Source organism: Megascapheus bottae, chromosome 1, assembly GCF_031878675.1.
Source record: "Megascapheus bottae isolate mThoBot1 chromosome 1, mThoBot2.hap1, whole genome shotgun sequence".
Lineage (NCBI taxonomy): Eukaryota > Metazoa > Chordata > Mammalia > Rodentia > Geomyidae > Megascapheus > Megascapheus bottae.
In genome coordinates this window covers 1,975,578-2,003,361 of record NC_143509.1, presented here as the reverse complement: position 1 = coordinate 2,003,361, position 27,784 = coordinate 1,975,578, and the positions used below count along the sequence as shown (strand labels likewise).

Sequence of the window (27,784 nt, the reverse complement as noted above, 5' to 3'; positions counted from 1 at the left end):
CACCGGCCACATCCTGTTTGTACAATCTGGGATGGCCCAGCTTCGCGGTTCCCCACCCTGCCTGGCCGGCAGAAGCACAGGGCAGAAGACACCATAACCCCAGACCCCTAACTCCCCGGAGCTTGTCTGACCTGCCCAAGGCCCGGTGCCCCAACCCCAGAACCCCAAAGATCAACAAACAGAAATCACCACCTCAAGCCCGGCAGTGGCTCAAGCCTAGCATTCCAGTTACTCAGTAGGCTGAGGTCAGAGGATCATGGTTCAAAGCCAACCCCGGCAGTAAAGTCTGTGAGACTTTTATCTCCAACGAATCAGCAAAAAGCTAGAAATGGAGCAATGGCTCAAGTGGTAGAGCACCAACCTTGAAGGAAAAGCTCAGGGGCAGTACCCAGGCCCGGAGTTCAAGTTCAGGAAGGTAACCGGCACACAAATACACACACACACACACACACACACACACACACACACACACACACCCTAAAAAAAAAACAAGGGGCTGGGAGTTTGGCCTCATGGTAAAGTGCTCGCCTAGCATGCATAAAGACCGGGGTTCAATTCCTTGGTACCACATACATTGAAAAAATCTGGAAGTGGTGCTGTGGCTCAAGTGGTAGAGTGCTAGTCTTGAGAAAGACCAAGGACAGTGCTCAGGCCCTGAGTTCAAGCCCCGGGACTGGCAAAAAAAAAAAAAAGATTTTTTTTTCAGGAGTGATGGCTCAGGTCTGTAATCCCAGCTACTCAGGAGGCTGAGAGCTGAGGATCAAGGTTCAAAGCCAGCCCAGGCACAAAAGGACCCGAGACTCTTATCTCCAATTAACCTCTAGAAAATGGGAAGTGGGGCTTGGCTCAAGGGTAAGGTAGCCTTGAGTTGAAGAGCTCAGGGACAACGCCCAGGCCAAGTTCAAGCCCCATGACCCACAGAAAAAGAAAAAAGAAAAAGAGAAAAGAAAAAGAAAAACAAAACCCCACACAAGTCTTATATTGTACAATATTTTAAAAGCAAGGCAGGAGACCTACGCCTGTAACCCCAACACTTGACTGAGAAAGGTGCCGAGTGTCAGCCAGACTGGACTTTTCTAGCAAGTCCTTATCTGTAAACCTCACTTTGAACAAACAGGAAGCGAGATACAGAAGGGCTATCTAGAGATAAAAGTTACGAAAAATAAATAAAACAGGGAAGGGCGTAGTACAATGTGAAGTTGGAATCCGGGAAGGTTTCGGGGCAGGTGAAATCTGAGGAAAGAGCTTACGAATGGGAGGTAGAAGCTGGAAGCCACTCTGCAGGGAGGAGAGAATCCAATAGTGGCAAGTGCTAAGGCCCTGGGGTAGGAGGCACGAGAACTTAAGAGACAGCAGAGGCTCCCGAGAGTCAGAGGTGGGGGTGCAGCCACCCATGATGTTCTGGGGTACATAAGCTATCTAAATCCTCTGCAGGCATCCCCCAAAGAGTGGTGTTTCTGTAGTTGTTTGTGGTGATGGTCTTGGGGCTTGAACTCGGGGCCTGGGCGCTGTCCCTGAACTCTTGCTCAAGGCTAGTGCTCTACCCCAGCATTTTCCAGTTTTGGGATGCTTCGTTGGAGATAAGAGTGTCACGAAGGTTTGGACCTGTGACCCTCAGAGCTCAGCCTCTTGAGCAGCTGGGATGGCAGGCCTGAGCCTCCCGCCCCTGGGGACGGTGGCTTTTGGCTAGGCTTTGAAGTAGTGTTCTTAGTATTTGCTATGCTGTGCTGTGGAGGGATAAACAGTGGGACCATCAAGCCCTGAGACTCCGGGGCCCTTAGGCAGGAAACTGAGGCCGAGATGGAGAGACGAGAATAGGCTGACTGCAGCCTACGGTGGCTCCCATGGCCTGTGGAAACATCTGGAAGCCGGAGGAGGAAGCAGCAGTGGGATTCAGCCTGGCCCTGGAGCCCCACACCCCACGTTTTACTCAGGACGCTGAGATCTGGTTCAAAGCCAGCCTGGGGCAGAAGAGCTCAGCTCGAGAGACCCCTTATCTCCAATTAGCAAAAAGCTGAAAGTGGAGCTGTGGCTCAAGTGGCAGAGCACCAGTCTTGGGTGGTAAAGCTCAGGGACCAGACCCAGAGTTCGAGCCCCAGGCCCGACACACAGCTGAGTCACCCCTCTGCGGGGAGACCTCGGCTCTCCTCCCCAGGCTGGCGGCCGACCTCGGAGGCCTCGCTTGCGTAAGTCAGGGCCTGGGTGAGGAAATCACCACACACTGGCCCTGCACACACTGGGCCGTCCATCTTGGCTTTCCCGCAGCCAGCGTGGCCCAGAGTGAGCAAAACCAAGAGGGGGTGGCGTCTGCTGCCCACCGGCCCCTGGAGGGTCTGGAGCTGAAGGCCATGCCTGGCCTGGCTCAGGGCAATCATCCCAGATGATCAGGAGGCTGAGACGGCAGTGCAAAAGCCAGCCTCGGGGCCGGGAGTGTGGCCTAGTGGGAGAGTGCTTGCCTAGCATCCACAAAGACCCGGGTTCGATTCCTTGGTACCCCATAGACATAGCAAAAAGCTGGAAGTGAGAAAAAGCCTTGAGAAAGTCCAGGGACAGTGCTCGGGCCCTGAGTTCAAGCCCAGGACTGGAAAAGAGAAAGGAAGCAAGCAAGCAAGCAAGCAAGCCTGCCTCACTCTGGGCAGGAAAGTTTGCCTCTTTATCTTCAGGAACCCCACAAAAAGCTGAAAGTGGAGCAGTGGCTCAAGTGGTCGAGCGCCGATCTTGAGTTTAAAAAACAAAAACCACAGGAGGCTGAGATCTAAGGATCGCAGTTCAAAGCCAGCCTGACACGAAGGACTGTGAGACTTTTCTCTCCAATTAACCACTAGAACACCGAAATGGCACCGAGGCTCAAGGGTAGGGCGGTAGTCTGGAGCTGAAGAGCTCAGGGACAGCACCCAGGCCCTGAGTTCAAGTCCTAGGATTCACACAAAAAGAAAAGACAAAGAAAAAAGAAAGAGAGAAAGAGTCCAGCGTTAGCGAGCCATTAAATGCTCCCCCTGACCTCCCCCGCCCCTCCCCTTCTTCTAGCACATTCTGTTTTGGTTTCTATACATTTGCAACCCCCCCCTCATGTCCAGTTACATCCTAGCCCCAGGCTCCTTCCATGTCACTAAGTGAGTCAGAATTTCCTTTCTTTTCTTTTTTTTTTTTCAGACTGAGTAATATTCCACAGCCCCAAACAAATGTTGTGCACATTTTCGGTCATCCGTGGGCATCCACGGGTTTCACTCTGAATCACTGACTTCATGATTAAAATGTAACAACACACACACACACGAGTCCTGTGGCAAAAAAAAAAACAAACGCTGGGTACCATTAAGATTCACTCCAGAAAATGAGGCCGAGAGGAAACGGGCTAGGTGAGGAGGGAGGGTGAGTGTGTTCCAGGGTATGCATTGGCAGGTGTGAAAATAGAGGCGGGAGATGAGGAGGGAGGGAGAAAGGAAGGGGAGGGAGAGTTTGATTTAGGGTACATTGTTTTCAGATGTGGAAATGTTACAATGAAACTCCTCTCCTACTAATAGATGCTCATTTAAAAACCTGAAACCAAACTTAGCTAGGCCCGGTGCCTGAGGCCTGAGGCTGAGATGGGAGGACGGTGGTTCTAAGCCAGCTGGGGCGAGAACCTAGAAGACTCACATCTCCAGGAAATGGGCCTGAAGGGGCACTGTGGCTCAAAGTGTAGAGCACCTGCCCTGAGCAGAAAGCTCAGGGATGGCGTCCAGGCCCTGAGTTCAAACCCTGCAGCTCCTCCCCTTCCCTCCCCTTCCTGTCACCGTTGTTGTCCCGGGTCAGAGCCTCATTCCTTTTCCACAGGATAAATGCTATCCTGCAGCCCCACCCCCACGGAAACATGGTGACAGATGGGGAAACTGAGGCAGGGTGGGGACCCGGTGCCCTCACTAAACCTCCTCCTCTTCCCCTCCCTGGAATCTTAGGAGCCAGGTATGTGGGTGAGGGGTGGGGGAATTCTGTCTGCAGAATTCTCCAGAAGCCTGGCCCCCCTCCACCTGCTGTCCCCTCCCAGAAGTCCCTCCAGTCTGCGAGGAAGCAGGGGCTGAGGCAGGCGCTGGCAGAGGCAGAGCAGCGCTGCTCAACTTCCTGTCTGTGCCTGCTGGTTCCCGCGCCCCACCCAGGCCCAGAGCCAGCTTGCCCAGGCTTTCCTTCCTCTTGCAGTGCGTGCGTGTGTGTGTGTGTGTGTGTGTGTGTGTGTGCGTGTGTACACGTGACAGGGCCTCTGTTTGGAGACCAAATGCTGAGCCTGTGGGTGTCTCCTGACTCTACCGCTACAGTGCTGGGATTACAGGCGAGTGCAACCAGGCCCGGCGTTATTGTGTTTTCAGAACGCTGACCCCAGAGGGCCCCAGAGTGCCACTTTCTGGCTTTTTGTTTTCTGTTCCTTGATGTCATTCTCAGAAATGATTCTTTGTTTTTCCTCTCTCAGAAAAAAAAAGAAAAGAAAAGAGAAGAGAAAAGAGAACCCACTTCTGTGTCTCACCTGAAAACCCCCCCTTCTCTGGCTGTTTAGATTTAGAAAACTGTTTATGGGCTGGGCGCCAGTGCTCACATCTGTCCCCCCAGCTACTCAGGAGGCTGAGATCTGAGGATCACAGTTCAAAGCCAGCCTGAGCAGGAAAGTCTGGGAGGCTCTTATCTCCAATAAACCACTCATTAAAGCCGGAAGTGGTGCTGAGGCTCCAGTGGTAGAGCTCTAGCCTTGAGAAAGTCCAAGGACAGTGCTCAGGCCCTGAGCTCAAGCCCAGGACTGCGGGGGGGAAGGCAACATTTTGTTTTTCTTACATGAGTTCTCAGGCAGAAGCAAAGCCCAGTTCCATTTGCTCGGGTCTGAAGGAGCTGTGGCAACGCCCTTGGGCAAACGCGATGATTTTTTCTGTTCTTCTTCATGATTCGGTTAAGACTTCTTGACTCGCTTTTGCAGCCACTGGGACAATCTGGATTTTTACATACTTCATTTCATTTTATTTATCTGTTGGCAGTACAGGATGCAGGCCAGGCCTTCGCAGGCAAGACACAGTTCCTAGCATTCTGCTGTTACACTGTCCACACACACACACACACACACACACACACACACACACCTGCCCCCCAACTCTTTTTTTTTTTGGAACACTCTCCTTGGGCCTTCGCAGGCTAGAGCTCTACCAAGGCAGGAATGGAACTGGGGATGCAGTGGGGGGGCGGAGGGAGAGGAAGGGATGGACCACTCTTGTCTGCCTGAGAGGCCCTGGGTTTGAATCCAGCCCTGCAAAGCAAGCAACACAAGGCGGAGGGTTCCCGTTTGCTTCCACTGCCTGCTCGGCGGGCTGAGCTCAGGGAGGGGCCAGCTGGGGAGACTTTGGGGTGCAGCTCACCCCCCTTGCTTTTATAGCAGCTATTTTTAGCCCCACCCCTGGGCCCACCCCTGGGTCACAGCTCCGCCTCGGGCACCCAGGGCCTGGGCCTTGGGAAAGGGGAAGCAGGTTGCTAGGTGCTGGGTTTGTTTTGGGGTTCGGGGGGCCCCTGGGCTTCCTGCAAACACCTCGTTTCTTAGAATTACTGTCACCAGTGTAGGAAAAAAAAACAAAACCCTAGATTGTGGGGCCCAGGTGCCAATGTATCCCCTCCCCCTCCCCTTCCCTCCCCCGCCTCCCCCTTCCCCCTCCCCTCTGTTCCCCTTCCTGTCTGCACAAGTTTCTACCCCTGCCTGCCATTCTCCAGGACCCCCGTGCGCCCCCTCTTTTTACTGGACCCCCCATTCTCCCCTTTTTAAAACAAAGAAACCTTCCTTGGGGCAGGGAGTTTGGCCTACTGGTGGAGTGTTTGCCTAGCATGCACGAAGACCCGGGTTCGAATCCTCCGCACCACATACACAGAAAAGCCACAAGTGGCGCCGAGGCGCAGGTGGCGGAGCTCCGGCCTCGAGAAAGCCAGGGGCAGTGCTCAGGCCCTGAGCTCAAGCCCAGGACGGGCAGGAAAACCACCCTTCCTGGCAGGTCGGGGCGGGGTCTCCCCGCCCTCCCAGCCCCAGGGCCCAGATCGCCATCCCCGCGGGTCCGCGCAGGGCCCCGGGCGCGAAGCCGGCCGGCGGGGTGGCTCAGGTGGCGCAGCGCCCGTGCAGCAAGCTCAGGCCTGCGCTCAAACCCCAGACCTGCCGCACTGGCCGTCGTCCCGGCCCCGAGGCCTGAGCCCAGCCCGGCGCTGCGCTCCGCCGCCGTGCCAAGCCAGCCCGGCGCTCCACCACTTGAGCCACAGTGCACTCCAGGTTTTGGCTGGCTCCCTGGAGAGGAGACTCTCACCGCCCGGACTTTCCTTCCTGGCCCGGGCTGGCTGTGATCTCAGCCCCGGGACCGCCAGGGGTGGGAGGTGCTGTGCGCGCGGGGGGGCGCAGGGCGCGCGCGGGGGGCGCAGGGGCGCAGGCCGCGTGCAGGGGCGGCGCCCCCTCCTCCTGGCTCCGGGCTCCCCGGCTTCCTGGCTGTCCAGGCTCACAATGGCCGTGCCCCCCCAACTGGAGCCGGCGCCCGCCCGGCCGCCCCATCCCCTTCCTCCGCCATTGTCTCCCAGCCTCTCCAGGCTTCCTGTTGTGAACCCCGCGCACCGGGACCCTGGCTGACCCCCTCCCGCTCCGCCTGGGCACGGGGGGGGGCACTAGGGGCACCGTGGGGCGGGGTGGGGCTCCTGTGCTTCGGTCTCCCTCCCCCCCAAAGCTCCACTGCGAAGATGGGGAAACTGAGGCCCAGAGAGCGCACACTCAAGCCAGAGAGGAGGAGGAAGACGCTCCAAGCTGGGGCCCCTCATCCCAGCTACCAGGAGGCTGAGAGGATCTGGGTTCCAATCTAGCCAGGGCAGGAAAGTCCGTAAGACTCTCATCCCCAATGAACCACCAGAAAAGGGGAAATGGCGCTGTGACTCAAGTGGTAGAGCGCCAGCCTTGAGCTGAGGAGCTCAGGGACAGTGCCAGGCCCAGAGTTCAAGGCCCAGGACCAACACACACACACACACACACACACACACACGGAGGTGGGCTTGACCCAGGCTGGGTGGAAATGCTTGGTGCTTTTAATCAAGTCCTGGAGCCTCAGTTTCCATAACTGTCCAAGAGAAGCCAGGACCCCACCTGGCAGACAGAGAACTGAGCTGTCTGTCAAATGCTTGGGCCAGATTCCAGCTGCCAATGGCAGGGCCCCAGCCGGTGAGCCGTGAGCCGGTGAGCCAGTGAGCCGGGTGGTCGGGCTGGCTGGGGGGTGGGGAACTGGTAATGGGGAGGATGGGGGAGGGGACAAACTGGATGCACAGGGAGTATTTTTTTTTTCTTGCCAGTTGTAGGGCTTGAACTCAGGGCCTGAGCACTGTCCTTGGACTTTTTCTAAAGGTTAGAGCTCTACCCTTGAGCCACAGCACCAAGGCCAGCTTTTTTTTTTTTTTCTATGTATGTGGTGCCAAGGAATGGAACCCGGGTCTACGTGCATGCTAGGCTAGCACTCTACCACTAGGCCACACCCCCGGTCCACACAGGGATTATTGAGCTACCACATTTTGCTCTGGGTGGAGTGGGAGCTGAGGAGTGGCATAGCCTGGACTCGAACTGTGAACAAGACAGCATGGTGAGTCAAAATGGTGATCAGAGATGCTGAACAGGCAAGGTTTATGTGTGGTGTGAGAATTGTTCCAGATGACACCAAGTCCGGGGGGGGGGGGGGGAGGGGGGAGGGGGGGTTTAGAGGAATGGGGGCTGGTGGAGGGGGGAGGTCCCCCAAGCAGGGGAGAGGAGCTGGTAAACAGTAAACAGATCAATAATGACATAGGAAATGATCAATATAGTCCCAGATCCCTGAAGGCTAGAAAGGTTGAGGTGTGGGGTCTTTATTTATTTATTTTTTGAGAAGCTAGTAGGTCAGTCAAGGGATGTCTGAAGAGTAAAACAAAACAAAACAAACAGAGAAAGAACAGAAGAAAAGGAACTTTAAGATTACTGGAGGTAAGACCTAGATCAGGCCACCAGTACAAAGGCCCTGGGGTCACAACCGGGTTGGTGTGACTGTAGGAGGGGAACTATGAGGCCAGGGAGTGACAGGACCAGAGCCAGGCCTCCAGGGCCCCTGCGAGGTGTAGGTCTGCTTGGAGTGGGAGCCTGGAGGGATCTGGAGGGGAAGAGGAGCTGCCTTGACTCAGGGTGCGACTCTGCCCTGAGATGAGGTCAGACCAGGCTGGGGACTGGAAGAGAAGTAGGATTCTGAGTCCGTGTGAAGTCAGCCACAAGGCTTGCTGACGGGGTCAGATGGCCGGCTCCCTGCGCGGACAGGGCGGGGGGTGTCCCCTTTCTTGCCTCCCTACACCCCGTTCCTCCACTCCACGGGAAGATCCGAGTCCCAGGGACGCTCAGAGCGCCTGGGGTGGGGGAGGCCTTGATCTGGGGGTGGGGGAGGGCTCCAGCTTCCTGAAAGGGAAAAAAATCCCCAAAGCTCATCCTCTGCCAAGCAGGAAAGGGTGCATTCTGGGGTGCAGAGGCCCAGCTGCCGTCCCCCCCCCCCGCCCCCGTCCCCAAATGCTGCTTCCCCTCCGAGCCATTTTTCCAACAATTTTCCTTTCCGGCTGTGTTGGTTGGCTGCAAAAGAGACTCCGGGGCTGGGGGCGTGGCTAACGCGGGGGCGTGGCCTGCCCGGGGGCGTGGCCGCGCGGGGCGTGTCTCCGTGAGAAGTAAAGTCCCTGTGCAGACAGTGGGCGACGCTGGGCGACGCTGGGGGACGCTGGGCTCTCCGCCCAGTCCCTCCAGTGAACTGAGCGCCAGCCTTGAAGAAGAACCACTCAGGGGCAAGCCCCGAGTTCAAGCCCCAGAACGGGCAAAATGAGAGTAAGATTAAACGTACTATCAACCTTGCCTTCCCTAAATGGAAGTCCACTTAGAAACAAAAGTATCTCAGGACGGGGAGGGTGGAGGACGGGGACCCGGCGTCCAGGAGGCGGCGGCAGGGCGACCCCAGCGGCGGAGCCGAGCCCTTGTTTCAGATCATCGCAGGGGTTCCATGACAGTCCCCGGTCTTGAGCTCAGGGCCTCGCGCCCTGGGCTGGTTTGCTCTCCCACTGGTGAGCCGCAGCGCCACTGCCTGGCTCTCGGCTGGGGAACTGGAGATGACAGTCTCGCAGACGTTGCCGCCGGGCTTCCAACAGGGATCCCGAGAGCTGGGGTCTTGGCGGAGCAGCTGCTGGCAGCTGGCCGATGATGGGGGGGGAGACACCTCCCCCCCCTGGGCTCCCCAGAGGGGCTGGCGCGGGCTGCTCCCGCGTGCCTCAGTTTCCCCTCCCTCTGGAACTGGGAGTGGCCACAGCAGCCGCCTGGCAGGTGCCTTGAGGAATCTGTGTGTCCAAATCCAGCCGCTCTGAAGAACCCGAGGGTTTTGAAAGAATTGCTAGAGGACGGGGCGGTCACGTGCTTTCCCCTAAAAAGGAAACAAAGTCCCCATCACGTGACCTGTGGGGTTCAGGGGTGTCCTCAGAGTCCCCCCCCGAGGGCCCGGTGGGGCTGCTCTCCTCCTCCCCAGGCGCGCACGCCGAGCCCTTCCCTGGCTGGACACTGGCTTCCGTGAGGCCCTCCGGGCGGGATGCCCCCCAGCCCAGTCCATCCTGTGTGGACCCCGGCCTCTTTCCTGCCTCAGTTTCCCACTCCGGAATGCAGGCTGTGCTCGCTGAGCTGTGACCGCCCGCTTCACCCCTGCAGCCGCCCAGGGTCACCGGCCCGGGGACCGGGCCCGCTCGCGGGGGGAGGCGAGGCGGCCGCGCCCCAGGCCCCCGCCGCGGGGAGGGGACAGGTTGTGTCCCCTGTGCGGGGCGGGGTCTGCGCTCGCGCACGCGCGCTCGGCCCGGAGCGCGCGCCCGAGTCTGCGCGCCCTCCCCCCACCTCCACCCCCGGCCGCGTCTCCCGGGGACGTCCCCGCCGCCCAGCGCGCGGCCCCGCCAGTTCCGGGGAGGGCTCGGGCCGCGCCGGCCCCTAGGCCGAGTTCTTAAAGTGCAGCCCGCGGCCACCGCCGCCGCCACCGCCCCGTCCCGCCGCCCGCCCGCCCGCCCGCGCCCGGGCCATGGCCGCTCCGCGCCGCCCAGCCTTCCTCGGTGAGAACTTGGGGACCCCCGTGGGGGGCCGGGGTTCCCTGGCGCAGAGCCTAGTCTGGGGCTGCGCCCCGCCTGCGGGGTCTTCTCTGCTTTGCTTGGGTTTGCTCCCCAGTCCGTCCCGGGCTTGAACTCGGGGCTGGGCGCCCTCCCCCGGCGCCCCACCGCGGAGCCGCCTCTGACTTCCCCAGCGCGTGCGGCTCCGTGGCTTCGAGCCCGGGCTCCCCCTTCCCAGCCCGGCGGCGGGGCCTTTTGATGGGAACCAGCCTGGAGCTTGTGTGGCCAGAGATCGGGGTGCAGAGACACGGGGGGGGGGGTTGGACTCCCACCCCAACCACCAGGCGACGCTTAAGGCGTGGCGCACGGCGGGGTGCGGGGTCCCCGGGCGTCCGGGCGCGGCCTGACCGCCACCCCGGGCCGTGGCGCGGGCGGGGCCCCGGGCCTGGCGCGGACCGCGGGGACTTCTGTCCCCGCCCCGGGGCCTAACGGTCACCCGCACCCCAGACAGCGCGTTGCCGGGGCAACCGAGTAACCAAAAAGGCGGGGGTCCCCCCCACCGCGGGGCTCCCGCTCGCCCGTGGGCCGGCGGCGGCGGCAGGTGGCGGCAGCTCCAGCTCACCCGGCTTACTGGCGGGCGCAGCCGCCTGCTCTGCCCGGCTGTCACCGGCAGGGCCCGGGGGACCCGCAGAACTTTTCCCGACTTGACTCCGGCCTGGCGCGCGCGCCCTGGGCGGAGCCGCCGTTCCCCGCCGGAGCCCGGCTGTCGCGATGGACCGTGGCTCCTGTTTGTTTTCGAGAAAGATGCGGGGGGTGTGGCGGGGAGGCCGGGCGCTCGGCCTCGGGACCTCCGTTGGAAAGAGGCACAAAACAAATGTCCCCCAAAACAAATGTCAGCAGAAACCTTTGTTCTCGGCCAGCCCGGCCGGCCAGGAATCCAAACCAGACGCGCGCGGCAGCCGCCTCCCGGCTCCCGTTTGGTTTCCTTCCAAGGCCCAGATGGAGACAGCATGGCCGGCAGCTTGGCGGTGGCGTGGGAGAGCCGGGCCGGCCCGGGAGCGAGGGGTCCCCGCCCCAGCCCCCTCCTCCCCTAACCGCCGGGGTGTTTCTGGGTGGCTCCCAGTCCCCCCCCCCCCGGGCTTGGGGAAGGCTGGGGACAAATGGCTTTTGTCCCGTGTGCCCAAGGGGGAAGTGGAGGGAGCCTAGCCCCGTGTGTGACCGCCCCGCGGGAAGAGAGCCCGGGCTGGGGCGGCAGCCTCGGTGGTGTACCCCAGCTGGGAGGCCGAGCGTTGGGAGGGGAGGTCCAGCAGTCAGGGGAACTGCGTGGGTCCCGATCGCCCCGCGCCCCCTGCCCGGCCGGGGACCCCTCCACGCGGGGTGGATGGGGCCAGTCGTGAGTCAGGCAGGAAGCGAGTGAGTCACGGGACCTCCCCCCTTCCCTCCCTCCGACACCCCTGTTTGGGACTCCTGAGATGATGGGGAGGTCTTCCCCACAGCCCTGCTGGGCAGAGCCTGGTATCCATCTTAGCCTTCTCCTGCACCCCTCTTGGTCCCCCGCATGCCCCGTCTCCCCCTTTTCTCTTCAGCTCCCTGCCCCTCTCCCCCTGGTCACTGGCAAAGCAGGTCCCCCAGGGCCTGAGGTCGGGGACCTGTCCCTGGGAGGCTGTGTCTCCTGACCGAGGAACCCAGGCCCCGTCCCTCGGCACCCGCACACAGACTCTGTGGGGGGAACACAGGTCAGAAGGGAGGTGATTGTGTCATGTGTGTCCCCAGGACAGGGGCAGAGGAGGGGCAGCTCCAGTACCTTCCCTGCCCTTCCCTTCCATTCCCACTCCTTTTCTTTTTGGTGTCAGTTCTAGAGAGTGAACTCAGGGCCGAAATGCTGTCCTTGGCACTTTTTTGCTCAAAGCTGGCATTCTACCACTTGAGCCACAGCTCCACTTCTGGCTTTTAGCTGGTTTCTTGGGGAGACTTTCCCCTCCTGGCTGGCTTCAAACTGTGCTCCTCACATCCCAGTCTCCCGAGCGGCTGGCCTGACAGGCCTGCACCAGTGACTCTTTTCCTCGTCTCTTTAATTTCTGAAGTCAGTCTTAGTCTGCAGCCCAGGCAGGACTTGAACTTGTGATCCTCCTGCCTTGGCCTCCTGAAGGCGGGATTATAGGCAAGCATCATTACCCCTGGTCACATGAGTTCTGCCTTTCAGATGGACACAGTTCAATGGGGGGGGCGGCAGTCAGTGGCCCCCAGCCCTTAGAGGCGCCCCCTTCTGGTGCCCCTGACGCCTCCCTCGCTCTGTTGCAGTGCTGTGCATGGTGCTGAGTCTGTGGGGAGCTGGAGCCCAGAAGACAGGAGGTGAGTCTGCAGGGAGCACTGGGTCCCCTCCAGGAGCCTGGGGGAAAGGGTCCCCTCCCCTCACCCCAGGGAGGACACAGTGCCCTTTCCCCAGGGCCCTCGTCTGGGGTGACACTGCCCCTCCGTCCCTGCAGGCTGTGCCAAGTGGTGTCCTCGAAACTCCAAGTGTCTCAGTGCCACCACCTGCCGCTGTGAGCCGGGCTTCAGCTCAGAGGAGGAAATCATCTCCAGCCCCGATGGGAGCTGTGACGGTACAGAGGCTGGGCGCTGGGCAGCCATGGGGGGGGACCCATGATTCTTTTCAAAGCCAGCATCAGCTCCAGTGCTGGGTGGGGGGAGGAGGTCAGGTTGGGAGAAGTCACTCACTGGGGAGGTGACCTTTGACCTGTGTGTCACAGACATCAACGAGTGTGCTCCACCTTTGAGGACATCCTGCGGGAAATTTGCAGACTGCGAGAACACAGAAGGGAGCTATCATTGTACCTGCAGCCCGGGATATGCGCTGGAGTCTGGGGAGAAAATATTCAAGAACGAGAGTGAGAACACGTGTCAAGGTGAGAGCCACCTCCCGATCACCATGGAATGGTGGTAAACCCAGTGCCTGGAGGGGAGACAGGTGTGCGTGCACCTGCACCCAGTGCGGAGAGGCGAGGCAGGGCTGCTGTGCATGTCTGATCGTCAGGCCGATTACCCAGAAAGCTCTGCCCAGGGGCGCATGCCGGCAGCAAGTGCAATCCTAGCCGGTGGAGGGCCAAGGCAAGAGGACTTGTTCTGCCAGCTAGGCTGGGCTAGCCAGCTGCAGAGGGTCCCCTGTACTCAAATTAACCAGCTCAGGTGGCAGGATACTTGCCTGGCAACTGTGAGGACATGGGTTCATTCCCCACTACTGCCAAACCAATGATATTTTTGATGTGTGAAATGCAATAATAATCTTTTTTTTTTTTTGCCAGTCCTGGGCTTGGGCTCAGGGCCTGAGCACTGTCCATGGATTTTCTCAAGGCTAGGGCTCTACCACTTGAGCCACAGCACCACTTCTGGCTTTTTGCTACGTATATGGTACCGAGGAATCAAACCCAGGTCTTCTAGGCAAGCACTCTACCACTAGGCCAATCTCCCGGCCCCTCTTTGTGATTTTTGTTAAAAAAAATGGATTGGGGGGGATCTTCCCTAGTTTTGAAAGGTAAAAATAAAAGTAGAAGTCCAGGGCTGGGAGCAAGACCAGGGGTGTGGCTTCATGCTCGATTGCTCTTGAGTGGCTAGAATGACAGGCGTGAGCCACTGTGATTCTTTCAATGGCTGGTGAGTAGCTAGGTTTCTTTGCTTTTGTGTTGCTATTTATGAACTTGCCAGGAACGGGCTCTGTCACCAGGCCACGCCCCTTCCGCGGAGCCACGCCCACAGCTCGACCCCACCAAGAGATCACCACTAAGCCACGCCCCAGCTGCTAGGCCAACCTCCTTTGCTTTGAGCCACCTGTCATTGAGCCACACCCAGCCAATGGACCAACCCTTAACAGTGAGCCACTCCCTGGCACAGAAGCACGCCCTCTGCCAGTGGGCCATGCCCAGTCGTAGGACCTGTGAGAGTCTGAGGCTGTATCTCTTAAGAGTCCAGGACCCAAGGACACACACACACACAGGTCTGCGCCTGGCTGGGCCCCTCTACTTCTTTCTCAACTGTCCTTCAATGTCTGGTCACTGGTCCCATCTCCTCTCAGAACCAAGGGCCACTTCCAGAAGTTCAAATGCTCCCCTGCCAATTTGCATTTCATTTGCATCAACCAAAAGCAGAGCTGCATTTGGGATTCTCATCCTAGCACTGTGACTGTCCTCTCCTGGTGGCCAGGGATCTCCAAGTGCCACCTGCCCCCTCTGGGGACCACATGGGCTCAGCCTCACCTGAAACCCTCTTCGACCTTCCCCCCTACCTCGATGGACCCAGGACTTCAGCCTGGAGACTCAGGATAAAGGATACCAGAGGGCCAGCCACTTTCCCTGGTACGGGTCCCGCCAGGAGGTGACTCAAGCACCCCTTCTCTGCTGCTGGGCCTCTGTGCAGCTCCTGGCCCAAGCAATTGTGGCCTGAAGTTGTGCCCAGGAGGTGGTAGGCAGAGGACACTGAGCCACCCTACACCACAGCTGGGAGAGGAGGAGACTCCAGTGTGGACCACAGAGGAAGAAAAGGAAAGTCGTGCTGGACCATGGCCCACCCTCTCCTGATGGCGTTGACTAGAATCCCAGCCACCACCGGGATGGAGTCCCAAGGGGGAATGAGGAACAAGTGACAGAAACCTCAGGCACCCCAGTAACACAGGCTTTGACCATCTTGACCTTGCTTGATTGCAGTTATAAGCATCTGCCTTGTCCTCACCTATGGACAGACTCCCCGCCCTGCCCAGCTGCTGTCAGCCCCACTGTGGGGGGGGTGCCTGTCCCCACCATCGAGCCACACCCTAGGACATCTGCACAGGGCCGCCTCGCCTGGTTCCAGTGGACAAGAGAGTCGCCCTGCCAAGTCCCCAGAACTCTGGAGCCCTCAGCCATTACGCCCAGCGGAATCGGGGCAAAGGTTGCCACTGGGAGCCAGGACCACACTGGTGCTTGGAGCCACCGTGTCTGTCCACATTGGGTTCCTACTAGGCCCACCAGGCCTTTGCTCTCAATCTACAGCTGGAACCCAGGTGTGGTGACACTCCGGGCCCAGCTGGTGGCAGAGGAGATCACATCTGCCACCAAGATCACAGAATAGCTCCGTGGAACTAGAACCCAGCGACCACCACAGAACATTCCAGATGCTTGTTTGCAGGAGACGGGCAGACACCCAGCCTAGCTGCCGTGGCTGAGCCCTCTTTCCCCATCCTCTCCTGATGTGGACGACTGACAGCAGAGCCCCGGGGTCTGCAGGGACCCCAGGAGGCCTGCGGGGCTGCACAGCAGCAGGGATGCAACCCAGGAAGCCCCAGGTCAGTCCCGCCTGTCAGGCCGTGCGGAGGACTCGGATGCCAGGAAGGTCTCGCCACGGAACAGGGCCCTTGCGCCTTCCTGCCTCCCCGGGAAGCAGCTCGTCCTTCCATCTCTAAGAAGTGGACTTCACCATGGCCAGGAAAGGAGCAAGCGCTCCGTCAGGAAGTCCAGCCCCGCGACTCAGATTCTCTCCTGGCATCACCTGCTCTTGGGCGCCGTGCCCCCTCCATGCCCAAGTTGCCAGGGCCACGTCACTGGCTGCGGTGGTGACGCTGGCGGGCACCAGGCGCGGGCACCGGCCTCGGAGAAGCGGGGCGGTGACCGAGGGTGGGGTCGGGTCTGACCCTCCGGCTTTGTCCTCAGATGTGAACGAATGCACCTCCGGCCGCAACCCCTGCCACAACTCCACCCATTGCCTCAACAAAGCCGGCAGCTACGAGTGCCGCTGCCGACCCGGCTGGAGGCCGATCCCCGGATCCCCCGACGGCCCGCCAGACACCCAGTGCCAAGGTCCACAGCTTAGAGGCCTAGGCCGGCCACGCCCACCACGACCACGCCCACCGGCTACACGCACCCACGCTTAACCACGCCCTTGCCCACGCTTGGCCACGCCCCTCCGCTAACCACGCCCCGCTTGGCCACGCCCCCGGGTCCGGTGGCGCCCTGGCGGCGTCCCGGCTGGACGTGGAGTCCCTGTCTGGTCCTGAGAGCAGAGCCGGGCACCGCCGTCGGGGGGACCGGAGGACCCGGGCCGCTGACTGCTAACAGCGGACGCCAGTCCAGAGCGTCCACAGCCCGCGCACTGGCGCCGCGACCACCGCGGGTCCCCAGCGGGCGGGGTCGGGGTCTGATCCCTTCCTGTTGTCCCCAGACATGGACGAGTGCCTCTCCGGTTTGTCCGTGTGCCACAGCTCCGCCATCTGCATCAACACCGTGGGATCCTACAAGTGCCGCTGCCCCCCGGGCTGGCAGCCGCTGCCGGGGTCCCCCAGCGACCCGAGGAAGATTGTGTGCCAAGGTACAGAGCCCCGGCCCGGGCCCTGCCCCCGCCCCCCGCCCCCGCCCCAGCTCACCAGACCCCGTTCTGTCCCCCGCAGAGATCTCAGCCTTCCCTGCCTGGACGAGGCCCTCCGGAGTCCAGAGCCCGGTGAGGGGCGGCGGGGCGGGGTGGGGGAGTGGGGGAGTCCCCTCGGCCACCGCCCCACGCACCCCGCACCAGGCCGGGCTCCGAGCGCTCCCCTCTGTCCCCCTAGGCACTTGACTTCTTCTTGGGGAAGGTGCAGAACCTGAGCAGAGACTTCAAGCCACAGGAAGCGCCGGAAACCATCCAGGTGAGCAGGGCACAGGAGACCTGGGGTCAGGGGAGGTGTGGGGATCTCTGCCAGCAGCCAGACAGGGCTCAACCAGACCCAGGCAGGACATTGGTGAAGCATTTCATGTGGGAGCAGGCACCTGGGGCACATAGGTGGCACACACTTGTAATCCCAGCTATTCAGAGACTAGGGCCAGAGGATTGCTTTAGCCAGAAGTTCAAGATAAAAAGAAGCTGGAGCAGGAAGGGATGTGAGCCTCCATTTACTACCAAAAAGTTGGAAGTAGAGATGTAGCTCAAGTAGTAGAGTGCTAGTCTTGAGTGGAAACAGCTACGTGAGAGGGTGGGGAGTTCAAGAATAAATGGATTTTCTGGCACCTGAATTATCCCGCTGACTCAGGTGACCTGGGTGACTGGTGCTGCTGGGGACAGAGGTCCACAGCCTTCACGCATCTCTGATCCAGTAACGCAGCTGCTCTCTCATCTGTCACCCCTCACCCCCAGAAACTCATCGAGGCCCTGGATGAACTGCTGGATGCCCTGGGAGACATGGAAAGGCTGAGCATGCCTTCCCGGCACCGAATGGCCTCCCACATGCTGGTGGGCATGGAAGGCACACTGAGGAAGTTGGCCAAGTCACTGCCCGTGGGGCCTTTCAGCTACACCTCCAGTGCCAGCACAAGTGAGACTTCACACTGCCCGGCCACATCCCAGGCTCCATTCTGTCTGTGGTTGCATTTGTCAGTTGTAGGCCTTGAACTCTAGCCTGGGCGCTGTCCCTGAGTCTCTTCGTGCTCAGGGCTAGTGTTCTACCACTTGAGCCACAGCTCCACTTCCGGCTTTTTTCTATATATGTGGTGCCAAGGAATCAAAACCCGGGTCTTCATGCATGCTAGGCAAGCATTCTACCATTAGGCCAAACTCCCGGCCCCCTAGACTCCATTATTAACCTGGAGAGCCCCTGGTCACTGCGCTTCTTTTCTCAGAGTTGTCCCTGATGGTCCAGAAGCAGAAGAAGACTGGTAGCACCACAGTCGGACATAGCCAGGCTCAGATGATGCTAAACTGGGCTGTAGCAATTGGAAATGAAACCTCTGGAGATGGTAGGGGTCCACAGATGGAGCCTCTGGGAGAGGGAGGGAGCAGGGCGAGATCCAGGAGCCAATAGGAGGAGCTCTGGGCTCAGGGTGGCTGAGCTGAGCCTGAACCAGCTGTCCTAAAGAGGGAGGCTGGGCCAGAGTAAAGGAGGGCAGTTAGAGAGCATGCCTAATGTGTATCCCCAGGCCCTACTGTGGCAGGCATCCTGTCCAATCCAAACTTGAAGAACTGGCTGGCTAACGCCTCCTTGGACCTGGATGGGAGGCTGGCCATGCTAGAGGAGACCTACGAGAGCCCCGTCCTGGGCGCACAGCTCCGATTTCTCTCTGATGTCAATTCTGTGTTTCTGACCAACACAAACACAAAGAAACTCCCCTCCCCAGTCACCTTCAACTTCTCATACTTGGTGAGTCCAATTGGATTGGGGTCATGGGCCTAGATGTTCAGCTCTACAGTCCAAGTAAAGGGGTCACTTCACCCTCCTATCCCCAGATCTACCCAATCTGTTCTAGCTGAAATGAGATCTCAGGACCTTGGCAGTTGCCGGGACATCTGCCTGGGCTGCTCTGTGTGTGAGTCAGTTCTTATCTGTCTCTGTTCAGGGGCCACCTTCTCACGAGACTGTCCAATCTCCTCCCCCCCCATATGCTGGTACTGGATACCAAACTCAGTGCTTCATACTCTCACGTTGCTGTTTCACTCAGAGCTGCTGCTGTACCACTGCTGAGCCACAGCTCTTTTTTTTTTTTGGCTTTTTTTGGTGGTTAATTGTAGCTAAGTCTTATGGCCTTTCCTGCCTGGGCTGGATTTGAGCTGTGATCTTTAGATCTCAGCCTCTTGAGTAGTTGGGATTATAGGTGTGAGCTGCCAGAGTCCTGCTCAGTAGGTATTCCTTTAGTTTGAAAAGTAGCCTTCCTTTGGCTCAGCTCAAATCCTGGATGTAAGGCTAGGGCTTGAAGCCAGTCTGTCTGATCACCCCTGTCTGCCCATAGCCGGAGACACTTGGGCCTCGAGATGAGGTCATCTGTGCTTTCTGGAAAGGGGAGGACGGCAACAGGAGTGGACACTGGTCCACGGAAGGATGCCATCTGGTGGGCAAAGAGAGTAGCATTGCCACATGCCAGTGCCAGCACCTAAGCAGCTTCGCCATCCTCATGGCCCACTACCACGTCCAGGTGAGTGAGGGATGCCGCCTGCCAACTACTCAAGGGCGCCCTGTGGTCGCGCACCCCTTGCTGGTGAGAGGGCAGAGAATTAGTGCAGCCATTCCGAGCCCACTACCTCCTGTTTGTCCCTCCACCCTACCTTCCCCTAGGACCCCAGGTTGGCACTGATCACAAAAGTGGGGATGTCGCTGTCACTCGTCTGCCTGCTGATGTGCATCCTCACCTTCCTGCTGGTACGCTCCATCCAGAGCTCGCGTACCACGGTGCACCTGCACCTGTGCCTCTGCCTCTTCGTGGGCTCGGCGGTATTCCTGGCTGGCGTGGAGAACGAAGGCGGCAAGGTGAGGCCTGCCTGCCTGCCTGCCTGCCTGCCTGCCTGCCTGAGCCCTCCCAGCACTGCGAGCTGACAGCTTGCGGGCCCGCCCACCAGGGCTCCTGAGGTTGGCCCCGCCCCTCTTCCGGGGCCTCTGAGGTTGGCCCCGCCAGCTCTGGCCCCGCCTCCCTGACGAGCCCCGCCCCCGCAGGTGGGAACGCGCTGCCGCCTGGTGGCCGCGCTGCTGCACTACTGCTTCCTGGCCGCCTTCTGCTGGATGAGCCTGGAGGGCCTGGAGCTCTACTTCCTGGTGGTGCACGTCTTCCGCGGCCAGGGCCTGCGCACGCGCTGGCAGTGCCTGCTGGGCTACGGCGTGCCGCTGGTCATCGTGGCCGTGTCGGCCGTCGTCTACAGCGAGGGCTATGGCCGCCCCACCTAGTGAGTAGTGGGCGCGGGTGAGGCCCGCCCCGGGGCGCTGGGGACCCCGGACTGACGCCCCCTCCCGCTCCTTCCAGCTGCTGGCTGAGTCTGGAGCAGGGCTTCCTCTGGAGCTTCGTGGGGCCGCTGGCCTTCGTCATTCTGGTGAGCGGGGGGTGGGGGCCCGGCCCTCGCGCCCCTCCTCCCTTCCCCTCCCGGCACTGACCCCTCCCGCCCCGCAGTGCAACGCTGTCATCTTCGTGATCACCGTGTGGAGGCTCACGCAGAAGTTCTCGGAGATCAACCCCGACCTGAAGCGGCTGCAGAGGGCGCGCGTGCTCACGGTCACGGCCGTGGCGCAGCTCTTCGTGCTGGGCGTCACGTGGGTGTTCGGCCTGTTCCTCTTCGACCCGCACAGCGTGGCGCTGTCCTACGTGTTCACGCTGCTCAACTGCCTGCAGGGGCTCTTCCTCTTCCTGCTGCTCTGCCTGCTCAACAAGAAGGTGCGGGGCGCGGGCGGCGGGGCGCGGGCGTGGGGTCCCCGGCTGGCCCTGCCTGCCTGACCAGGGCCTTCTTGCCGCAGGTGCGTGAGGAGTACCGCAGGTGGGCCTCTGCCATGGTCGGGGGCAAATACTCGGAGTTCAGCTCTTCCCACTCGTCCAGCACGGGCACGAGCCAGCAGACAAGGGTACGCGCAGCCTGGGGAGACGGAGTCACCAGGGGACGGGAGGACAGACGAGGGCAGGCGGTCCTCACTGTGTGCTGTCTGCCTTGCAGGCCCTGAGGCCCTCGGAGTCGGGGTGTGAGCCCGGGAGCGAGGCCCGGCACAGCCTGGGCAGCCCCACAGGGGGGCCGGAGTGATCTAGGTTTGCGACCGCAGGTGGGGGGCCAAGCCCCCCACTTCTCAGCTGGGGCCCGGCCTCGGCTTTCTTAAGCTAGGACTCAAGCCGCTGAGGCTCACGGTACGAGGCCGCGAGCTCCTGCCCAGAAGGTGTGGACGTCGGCATGTTTTGTTGTTGTCTGTGGACCCTTTTCTACGTTGTGTGTTGTGAACATTGAGTATCACTGGTACCCGCGGCCTGGCTCTCTGGTGGGGTGTGGACGCCAAAGGGCTCCAGGGATGGAGACACACCACACTGCGCCAGGAGCCAGGATTCCATAATAAAAATTTATTCGTACACAAATCTACAGCTTTGCAACAGTAAAAAGAGATGCCGTGCCGCGCGTGCATGAGGCCGGGGAGGCAAGGCCAGGCTCGGGGGAGTGGGTGAGGTCCCCGGTGCCACTTCCGTGGTTACCGACTCTGCTCGACTGCAAGACAGGGGAGGCGGGTGAGGAGGGGGTGGGAAGGGGGGGCAAGGGCCCTGCCACCGCCCCCCAACCCCTGCCCAGCCCCGCGCTCACTGTATGTGGAGATGTCGATCTCTTCGGGCAGCTCGGCCACGTTCACCTCGAAGCGGTCCTGCACATCGTTGAGGATCTTGGCGTCGTTTTCGTCCGACACGAAGGTGACCGCAAGGCCTTTGGTGCCGAAGCGGCCCGCGCGGGCCACCTGGGGAGAGGCAGGCAGGCAGGCAGGTCAGGGGGGGCTGTCGGGAGAGCTGGGCAGGGGCCAGGCGTGTGCGGACACTCACGCGGTGCAGGTAGGTGTCCGAGTCCTCCGGCATGTCGTAGTTGAAGACGATGTTGACACGCTCGATGTCCATGCCCCTGCCGAACAGGTTGGTGGCCACCAGGATCCGGCGCTGGAAGTCCTTGAACTGCTGGTAGCGTGACAGGCTGTGGGGACAGGCGGGCGTGAGCCGGGCCGTGTGGCGGGCGCGTGGCTGGCGGGACGGGGCAGGGCAGGCAGCGGGCACTCACCGTTCCTCCTGGGCCATGCCCCGGTGGATGGCGATGGCCGGGAAGTTCTGCTCCACGAGGAGCTGCGCCAGCGCCATGCAGCGCTGCACGGACTTCACGAAGATCACCACCTGTGGGTGGGAGGGCGGGGCGGGCAGTGCAGTCAGCCCGCGGGTGCGGGCCTGGCGGGCGCCAGCGGGGCCGGGCGGGGCATCACCTGGTTAAACTCCAGCACGTCCAGCAGGTCGAAGAGCTTGCGGTTCTTCTCGCTGTCCTTGAGCTTCACGTAGTACTGCTGCAGCCCGTGCAGCGTGAGCTTCGTCTCGTCGTCCACAAACACCTCCATGGGCTGTGGGGAAGAGGCGGCGGGGCTCACTGGGCGCCCGGGGCGCGCAGGCGCGCGGGGGCAGGCGGCGGGCCCCGTACTCACGTCCTGCATGAACTTCCTGCACACGGGCCGGATCTCCTTGCTCAGGGTGGCGCTGAACATCATGCACTGCTTCTCGTGCGGGGTGAGCCGGAAGATCTCCTGCACGTCCCGCCGCATGTCTGCATGCGGGCCAAGAAGCAGGCGGGGGCGTGAGCAGCCGCGCGCCCCGCCCCGTCCCACCCCACGCCGGGGGAGCGGTGGCCGCGTGCCGGGCACGGCGGGCGCGGGAGGAGCCGCGGTCCACTTACGCCGCCAGCGGCCAGCGCGGAGCAGCCGTGCCAGGGCGCCTCGAGCCGAGCCGCGCTTCGGGCTGGGGAGCCTGAGGCAGAGACAGCTGGCGTGAGCGCGGCTGCGCCCGGCCCCGTGCCCGGGCCCCCCGACCCCCGGCCAGGCCTGGAGCCGGCCTCCCGTGCCCACCCGGGGCCCCCGTGCGCCACGAGGCTAGGTGACCAGCGACAAGCCCTCCAGCAGGGTGAAGCCCGGTGCCGACGCCAGGCGCGGACACCCACCCAGCTGCTCCAGCATCTTGTCGCACTCGTCCAGCACAAAGTGCTTCACGTTCCTCAGGTTGAGGGTCCGGTTCCGCACCAGCGCCAGGATCCGGCCTGGCGTCCCCACCACCACGTGGGGACAGTTCTTCTTCAGCACTTCTTCATCCTTCTTGATGGAGAGGCCCCCGAAGAACACGGACACCTGTGGGGCCCCAGGGAGTTGCTTCACCATCCACGTGCCTGCCAGGCCGAGTGGCGGGGATGGCACGGGGCTGGCAGTGGCCAAGGGCCTCCAGCACCCTGCCTCTGGGGACCCAGGCAGGCCCGGGAGGAAAGGAAGCTGGTGCAGCAGGCCGGGAGCCAGGCCCTAGAGGGCCATGCATAATTCAGCAGGCTTTTAAGGCGCATAAACCCACAAACCTCGAAGGCAGCGGCAGGAGCCAGCCTGGTAATGGGTGCGGGCCGGGCGGGGGCCGCGGGCTCACCTTGACACTGGGCATGTACTTGGAGAAACGCTCGTACTCCTTACTGATCTGGAAGGCCAGCTCCCTTGTGTGGCACATGACCAGCACCACCACCTGGGGAGGGGGGCAGGGGGGTGAGGCCGGGCAGCACTGGGGCACCCGCCTGCCTTGGCCAGCACCTGCACACCAGCAGCAGAGCAGACCAGCCTGCGGAACCTGCCTGCCCCCCCATGGCTGCCGGGCCCCCACTGTGCGCGCCCCGGGCACCCAGCAACACAGGGTGTGTGCAGCTTCCCGTGGGAGTGTGGGGATGCTCTCCAGGACGCCCTCTGTCCTGGGGTGCCCATGGCGGGCCCTGGCCCCAGCACACACCTGGCTGCTGACGGGCTCAATCTGCTGCAGGGTGGCCAGCACAAACACGGCGGTCTTGCCCATCCCGGACTTGGCCTGGCACAGGACGTCCATGCCCAGGATGGCCTGGGGGATGCACTCGTGTTGCACTGGGGGGAGAAGGGCGAGAGTGAAGGGCTCCCCGAGGGCGTGGCGAGGGCGGCCCGCTGGCTGTGCGCTGGGCAGTACCTTCGGACGGGTGCTCGAAGCCACAGTCCACGATGGCCCTGAGCAGCTCTGGCTTCAGCAGGAAGTCCCGGAAGCCTGAGCTGTGGATGGACACGTAGGAGCCCTTGACGTCCTTCTTGGGGGGAGCGGGGGTGCTCTCCGGAGGCGCCTGGGGCTCTTCATCCTCCTCGTAATCCAAAAGCTCATTCTCCACGTCCTGCTCCGCCATGTTCCTGGCGAGGGAGGCAGAGCCAGGCTGAGCTCACCCAGTACATACCCAGGCCCGGCTTGGCACAAATCCATTCCTCTCTTCAGGTTCAGTCCTGATCAACCCCTGGGATCAAACCCACCCAGCCCCTAGGCATCCTGGGGTGGGACCAGAGATCCCAGGGTGTGGAACTGACCCTCAGGAACACCTCAGGAACACGGCTCCTCCCCCAAGCCAGCTTCCAGTCTCTGCTGGCGTCGTTTCTCTCAGCTTGCACCCGCCTCCCTCCTTCCAGGTCTATCTGGCCACTTTTTGCCACTTTGTCCCCAAAGTGCCACTACCATCCTCTATCTTTAAAATTAAAGTAGCTTTACTGAGATTGTTGTTGTTGGGTCATGGGGCTTGAACTGGGCCTGGGTGCTGTCTCAGCTCTTCAGCTCAAAGTTTCCACCCTACCCTTGACCCAAGCACCACTGCCAGTTTTCTAGAGATTAATTGGAGATAAGAGTCTCAGGTCCTTTTGTGCCGGGCTGGCTTTGAACCTTGATCCCCAGATCACAGCCTCCTGGGTAGCTAGGATGACAGGTGTGAGCCACTGCCCAACTTTTTACATGCTAAAAAAGTCACCAAAACAGGCCCAGTGTGGCCTAGTGGTAGAGTGCTCACCTAGCATGCAGGAAGCTCTGGGTTTGATTCTTCAGTACCAGATACACAAAAAAGCCAGAAGTGGAGCTGTGGCTCAAATGGTAGAGCGCTAGCCTTGACCAAAGAGTGCCCAGATCCTGAGTTCAAACCCCAGGACTGGAAAGAAAAAACAACAACAAAAATACTGGAAACAGGCCAAGCACAGGGTCACTCCTGTAATCCCAGCTACTCAGGAGGCAGAAGAGATCAGAAAGATTGGGGAAAAGATCATCAAAATTCCATTTCAACCAATAAACTAGGTGTGGCGGTACATTACATAAACAAAGCTTTTGGTGCAGGTAAAAATATGAGCCTTTATTTGAAAACTAAATAAAACAAAAAGTGCTAGAATTATGGCTCAGGTGATAAGAGTAACTGCCTAGCAACTGTAAAGCCACAAATTCAACCCCAGTACTCCCAACAAAAAGCTAGGAGTACTGGCTCAAATGGCAGAGCACCAGCCTTGAGCAAAAAGCCCAAGGGTACAACTGGTGGGAAGGGATGGAAGGGAAAAACTGGAGAGATGCATGAAGACCTGTGTTCAATCCCTCAGTACCACATATGTAGAGAAAAAAAAGCTGGAAGTGGGGCTGTGGCTCAAGTGGTAGAGCTCTGGCCTTGAGAAAGTCCAAGGATGATGCTCAGGCCCTGAGTTCAGTCCCCATGACTGGCCAAAGAAAAAAAAAAAAAAAAAAAAAGGCGAGGGATGGGGTGATACAGTCCAAAAAGAAATGTTCTCTTTACCTGACTTCTATAACTAACCTCTGTGTACATCACTTTTGTAAACAAGCCTAAGGGACAGCTCTTCAGGCCTGATTTCAACGCACAAACACACATGCTTCTGCACGCTTTAACCATGCTGCCACCAGCACTTGTGTCCCTCCATCTCTTCATTTCCACGTTCTGGCAACTCATCTAAACACCACCATACAGCAGAAGGCCTTTTTGTGTCAGGCTTTCTCTCTCCCTCGGCATCCCATTTTCCAGGTTCATTCCCATGATCAGAGCCTCGTTTTCTATGGCTGAATGATTGAATGATGTTCCACCCTATGTGTGTAGCACATGCTACCAGTTCATCTGACATCATTCCCACTGAGATTATGCCAATGGACTCAGCCCCTCCCCACCGTCAGAGGGAGACTCCAAAGGTAAATGATGTCTGACTTGCCACACTCTGCCGCTGTGCTCAACACCTCCCCCTCCCACCATGCTTGGAGTGAACTGGAGTCCCTACCGCTACCACTACCACCCAGAGCCTTCATGGCCAAGACTCCAGACTATGCTTACTCAGTCCTCATGGCTCCTTGGCCAGGCAGGGTCTCAAATGCCTCACCACCTCTCCACCCTCCACATCTTTTAGGGTTCCACTCATCCAGTGTGTCTTCCTGTACTGCATCAAATTAAAAAAGCACCCCACTAGCTAGATGCTACCTATAATCCTAGACACTCAGAAGGCTGACATCTGAGGATTGTGGTTCAAAGCCAAGTGGAGAAGAAAAAAACTCAAGACTCCAATTAGAGGTCTGGCTCAAGGGATAGAGCACCAACTTTTTTGGGGAAAAAAAAAAAAAAAAAAAACTAAGTACACAAGGCCTTAATTTTAAGCCCTTGTATCAGCATGTGTGCGCAGGGCTGAGGCCTGGCTCAAGTGGTAGGGCACCTGCCTAGAAATCATGACACCCTGAGTTAAAACACCAGTACTGCAAAATCTAAAAAGAAGAAAGTCAGCCAGGCCCAAGGCATGTCGCTGACAGGTTTTCAGAGTGAGTCTATCAGGATCATTCCTCAGATGGAATGGAAGGTACGATTGCCAGCAGGAAAACCTGTCTGCAGTGGTGGTAAGGAATCAGGGAGGGGCCAAAGGAAGGAGGGAAGTCGACCACGGGGGGGGGGGGGGACCTCCAGGTCACCCTGGGTGCGGACTCAGGCCTAGCTCTCGACCTGGCTGACCGAGAACACAAGAGAAACACACACAAGTAAACCAGGCCATCAGTGGGTCCCACCTATAACCCCATCCACTCGAGAGGCTCCCCGTGTGGAAGCCGGGTGGGGCAGGAGAGTCGGAGAGATTTAGGTCCCCTTGACTACGGGGTGGGGGTGGGAGGGAAGGCAGAAGTGGAGGTCGTCGGCTGAGAGACGCCCCAGCTCTACAGCAGCACACCCCAGCCTCGAGACACCGCGCTCGCTCCCAGGGCCACAGGCTCGACAGCATGCAACCAAGCTGAGCAGGGACACCCACGGGCCGGGCGCAGCGGCTCGGCGCGGCCCGAGCCCCGGGGGTTCGCCCGGGACACCGCAAGCAATCACAGGGGACGAGGAGACCCACGAAGGGGCCGGCCGCGCGGGTCACCGGCCCCGGTGACAGCTGGGCCGGCCCCGACTTTCCCAACGAGGATCGCCAGGCCCTGCGTCGTGGTGACCCCCGAACCCCGGGGCAAGAACGGGGACGCGGCCCGGCCCCGAACCCCGCCGGGGCAGGACGCGGGCCGCCGCGGACTCCGTCCGGTAACGCACGTCTACCCCCAAACCGGAGCGGGCGCCCCGCCGCCATGACCCCCACCCCCGCCCCTCCCGCCGGAAGCGGGCCCGGCGTCCCGCGCGCCAACCGCCGGCCGGCCCGCGGCCCGCGCATGCGCCCCGGAGGCCAACCGCCGCCGCTGCCGCCGCCGCGGCGCGCCCCGGACGGCCCAACCGCCCCGCCCCCTGTTGTCTCGCGCCCCTCCTTCTCTCTCCCTCTCTCTCCCGCTCAGCCCGCAGCGTCTCCCTCCAACTGTCTGGCCCCGGGACCGACGTTCCCGCACCGTGGCCCCGCGCCCGGGACCCGCCGCTTACCTGGTACCCCGTTCGCCTCCGCGTGCTGCGAGGAGAGCCGACGGCCTTCGCTTGGGTGTCGCGCGCCTAGACTCGAGCGGCCGTGCTTCCGGCCTTCTAAATTCGACTGAGGTCCCGCTCACTGGTCCGTGGTCTTGTCACTTAAAAGAGGGCCGCGTTCTGATTGGATCAGGAGGAAAGTGCCGGAAGGCGATAGGTGGAGAGAGGGTGGGCGATAGGGTGGGCCTTGTGCTTCAGCCTCATTGGTTGCTCTAAAAAGTAGGCGCGGCCAACTGAGCCCGGCCAGCGGCAGACCACGCCCCCAGTCACGTGACCCACACCGGGGTGGGGCGGGGCGCAGAGCGGCCATGTTTAGTGCTGGCAACTGAAGACCCGTGCGCTCCGGCCTCTCGCGCTGTGCCCGGGGTACCCGGCATCTGGATTGGCCGCGGCCCACGGCCACGGAAAGCCTCGGCAGGGGAGGCTCGGAAGGAACTGTGAGAAGAACGGCGAGGGCCGGGGGCGTGGCCTGGTGGTGGAGTGCGGGCCTAGCCTGCCCCGAGACCCGGGTTCGAGTCCC

General features: G+C 60.6%; 2 protein-coding genes across 3 annotated transcripts; one reads left to right on the top strand and one right to left on the bottom strand.

Moving 5' to 3' along the window:
- Positions 1-12,374: 12,374 nt before the first annotated feature.
- Adgre5 (adhesion G protein-coupled receptor E5) lies at positions 12,375-20,900 on the top strand. The gene is made up of 17 exons (XM_090336151.1): positions 12,375-12,447; positions 12,582-12,698; positions 12,846-13,001; positions 15,774-15,920; positions 16,282-16,428; positions 16,508-16,557; positions 16,664-16,741; positions 17,227-17,404; positions 17,709-17,825; positions 18,006-18,226; positions 18,813-18,995; positions 19,136-19,327; positions 19,511-19,737; positions 19,815-19,881; positions 19,959-20,219; positions 20,300-20,404; positions 20,494-20,900. The coding sequence occupies exons 1-17, from the start codon at positions 12,405-12,407 to the stop codon at positions 20,575-20,577; spliced, it is 2,373 nt and encodes a 790-aa protein (XP_090192277.1). The 5' UTR covers positions 12,375-12,404; the 3' UTR covers positions 20,578-20,900.
- Positions 20,871-27,314, bottom strand: Ddx39a (DExD-box helicase 39A). 2 transcript variants are annotated; one of them, XM_090335992.1, is made up of 10 exons: positions 27,226-27,314; positions 23,523-23,734; positions 23,316-23,443; positions 22,965-23,057; positions 22,498-22,681; positions 21,989-22,107; positions 21,776-21,907; positions 21,580-21,689; positions 21,121-21,495; positions 20,871-21,027 (listed from the first exon to the last, which is right to left on the bottom strand). In XM_090335992.1, the coding sequence occupies exons 2-10, from the start codon at positions 23,728-23,730 to the stop codon at positions 20,886-20,888; spliced, it is 1,491 nt and encodes a 496-aa protein (XP_090192118.1). In that variant the 5' UTR covers positions 23,731-23,734; positions 27,226-27,314; the 3' UTR covers positions 20,871-20,885. The 2 variants fall into 2 exon arrangements, with proteins under 2 accessions (XP_090192118.1, XP_090192128.1); XM_090336002.1 differs by lacking the exon at positions 27,226-27,314 and adding an exon at positions 23,906-24,314.
- Positions 27,315-27,784: the final 470 nt, after the last annotated feature.

Excerpts from the sequence above, each read along its gene's own strand:
- Adgre5 (XM_090336151.1), top strand. The coding sequence starts at position 12,405 with ATGGTGCTGAGTCTGTGGGGAGCTGGAGCCCAGAAGACAGGAG. Across the intron at positions 16,742-17,226 it reads AAGCGCCGGAAACCATCCAG|AAACTCATCGAGGCCCTGGA; the intron begins GTGAGCAGGGCA and ends CCTCACCCCCAG. Across the intron at positions 19,328-19,510 it reads TGGAGAACGAAGGCGGCAAG|GTGGGAACGCGCTGCCGCCT; the intron begins GTGAGGCCTGCC and ends CCGCCCCCGCAG.
- Ddx39a (XM_090335992.1), bottom strand. The coding sequence starts at position 23,730 with ATGGCGGAGCAGGACGTGGAGAATGAGCTTTTGGATTACGAGGAGGAT. Across the intron at positions 23,444-23,522 it reads CTTCGAGCACCCGTCCGAAG|TGCAACACGAGTGCATCCCC; the intron begins GTACTGCCCAGC and ends TTCTCCCCCCAG. Across the intron at positions 21,908-21,988 it reads GCAGGAAGTTCATGCAGGAC|CCCATGGAGGTGTTTGTGGA; the intron begins GTGAGTACGGGG and ends TCTTCCCCACAG.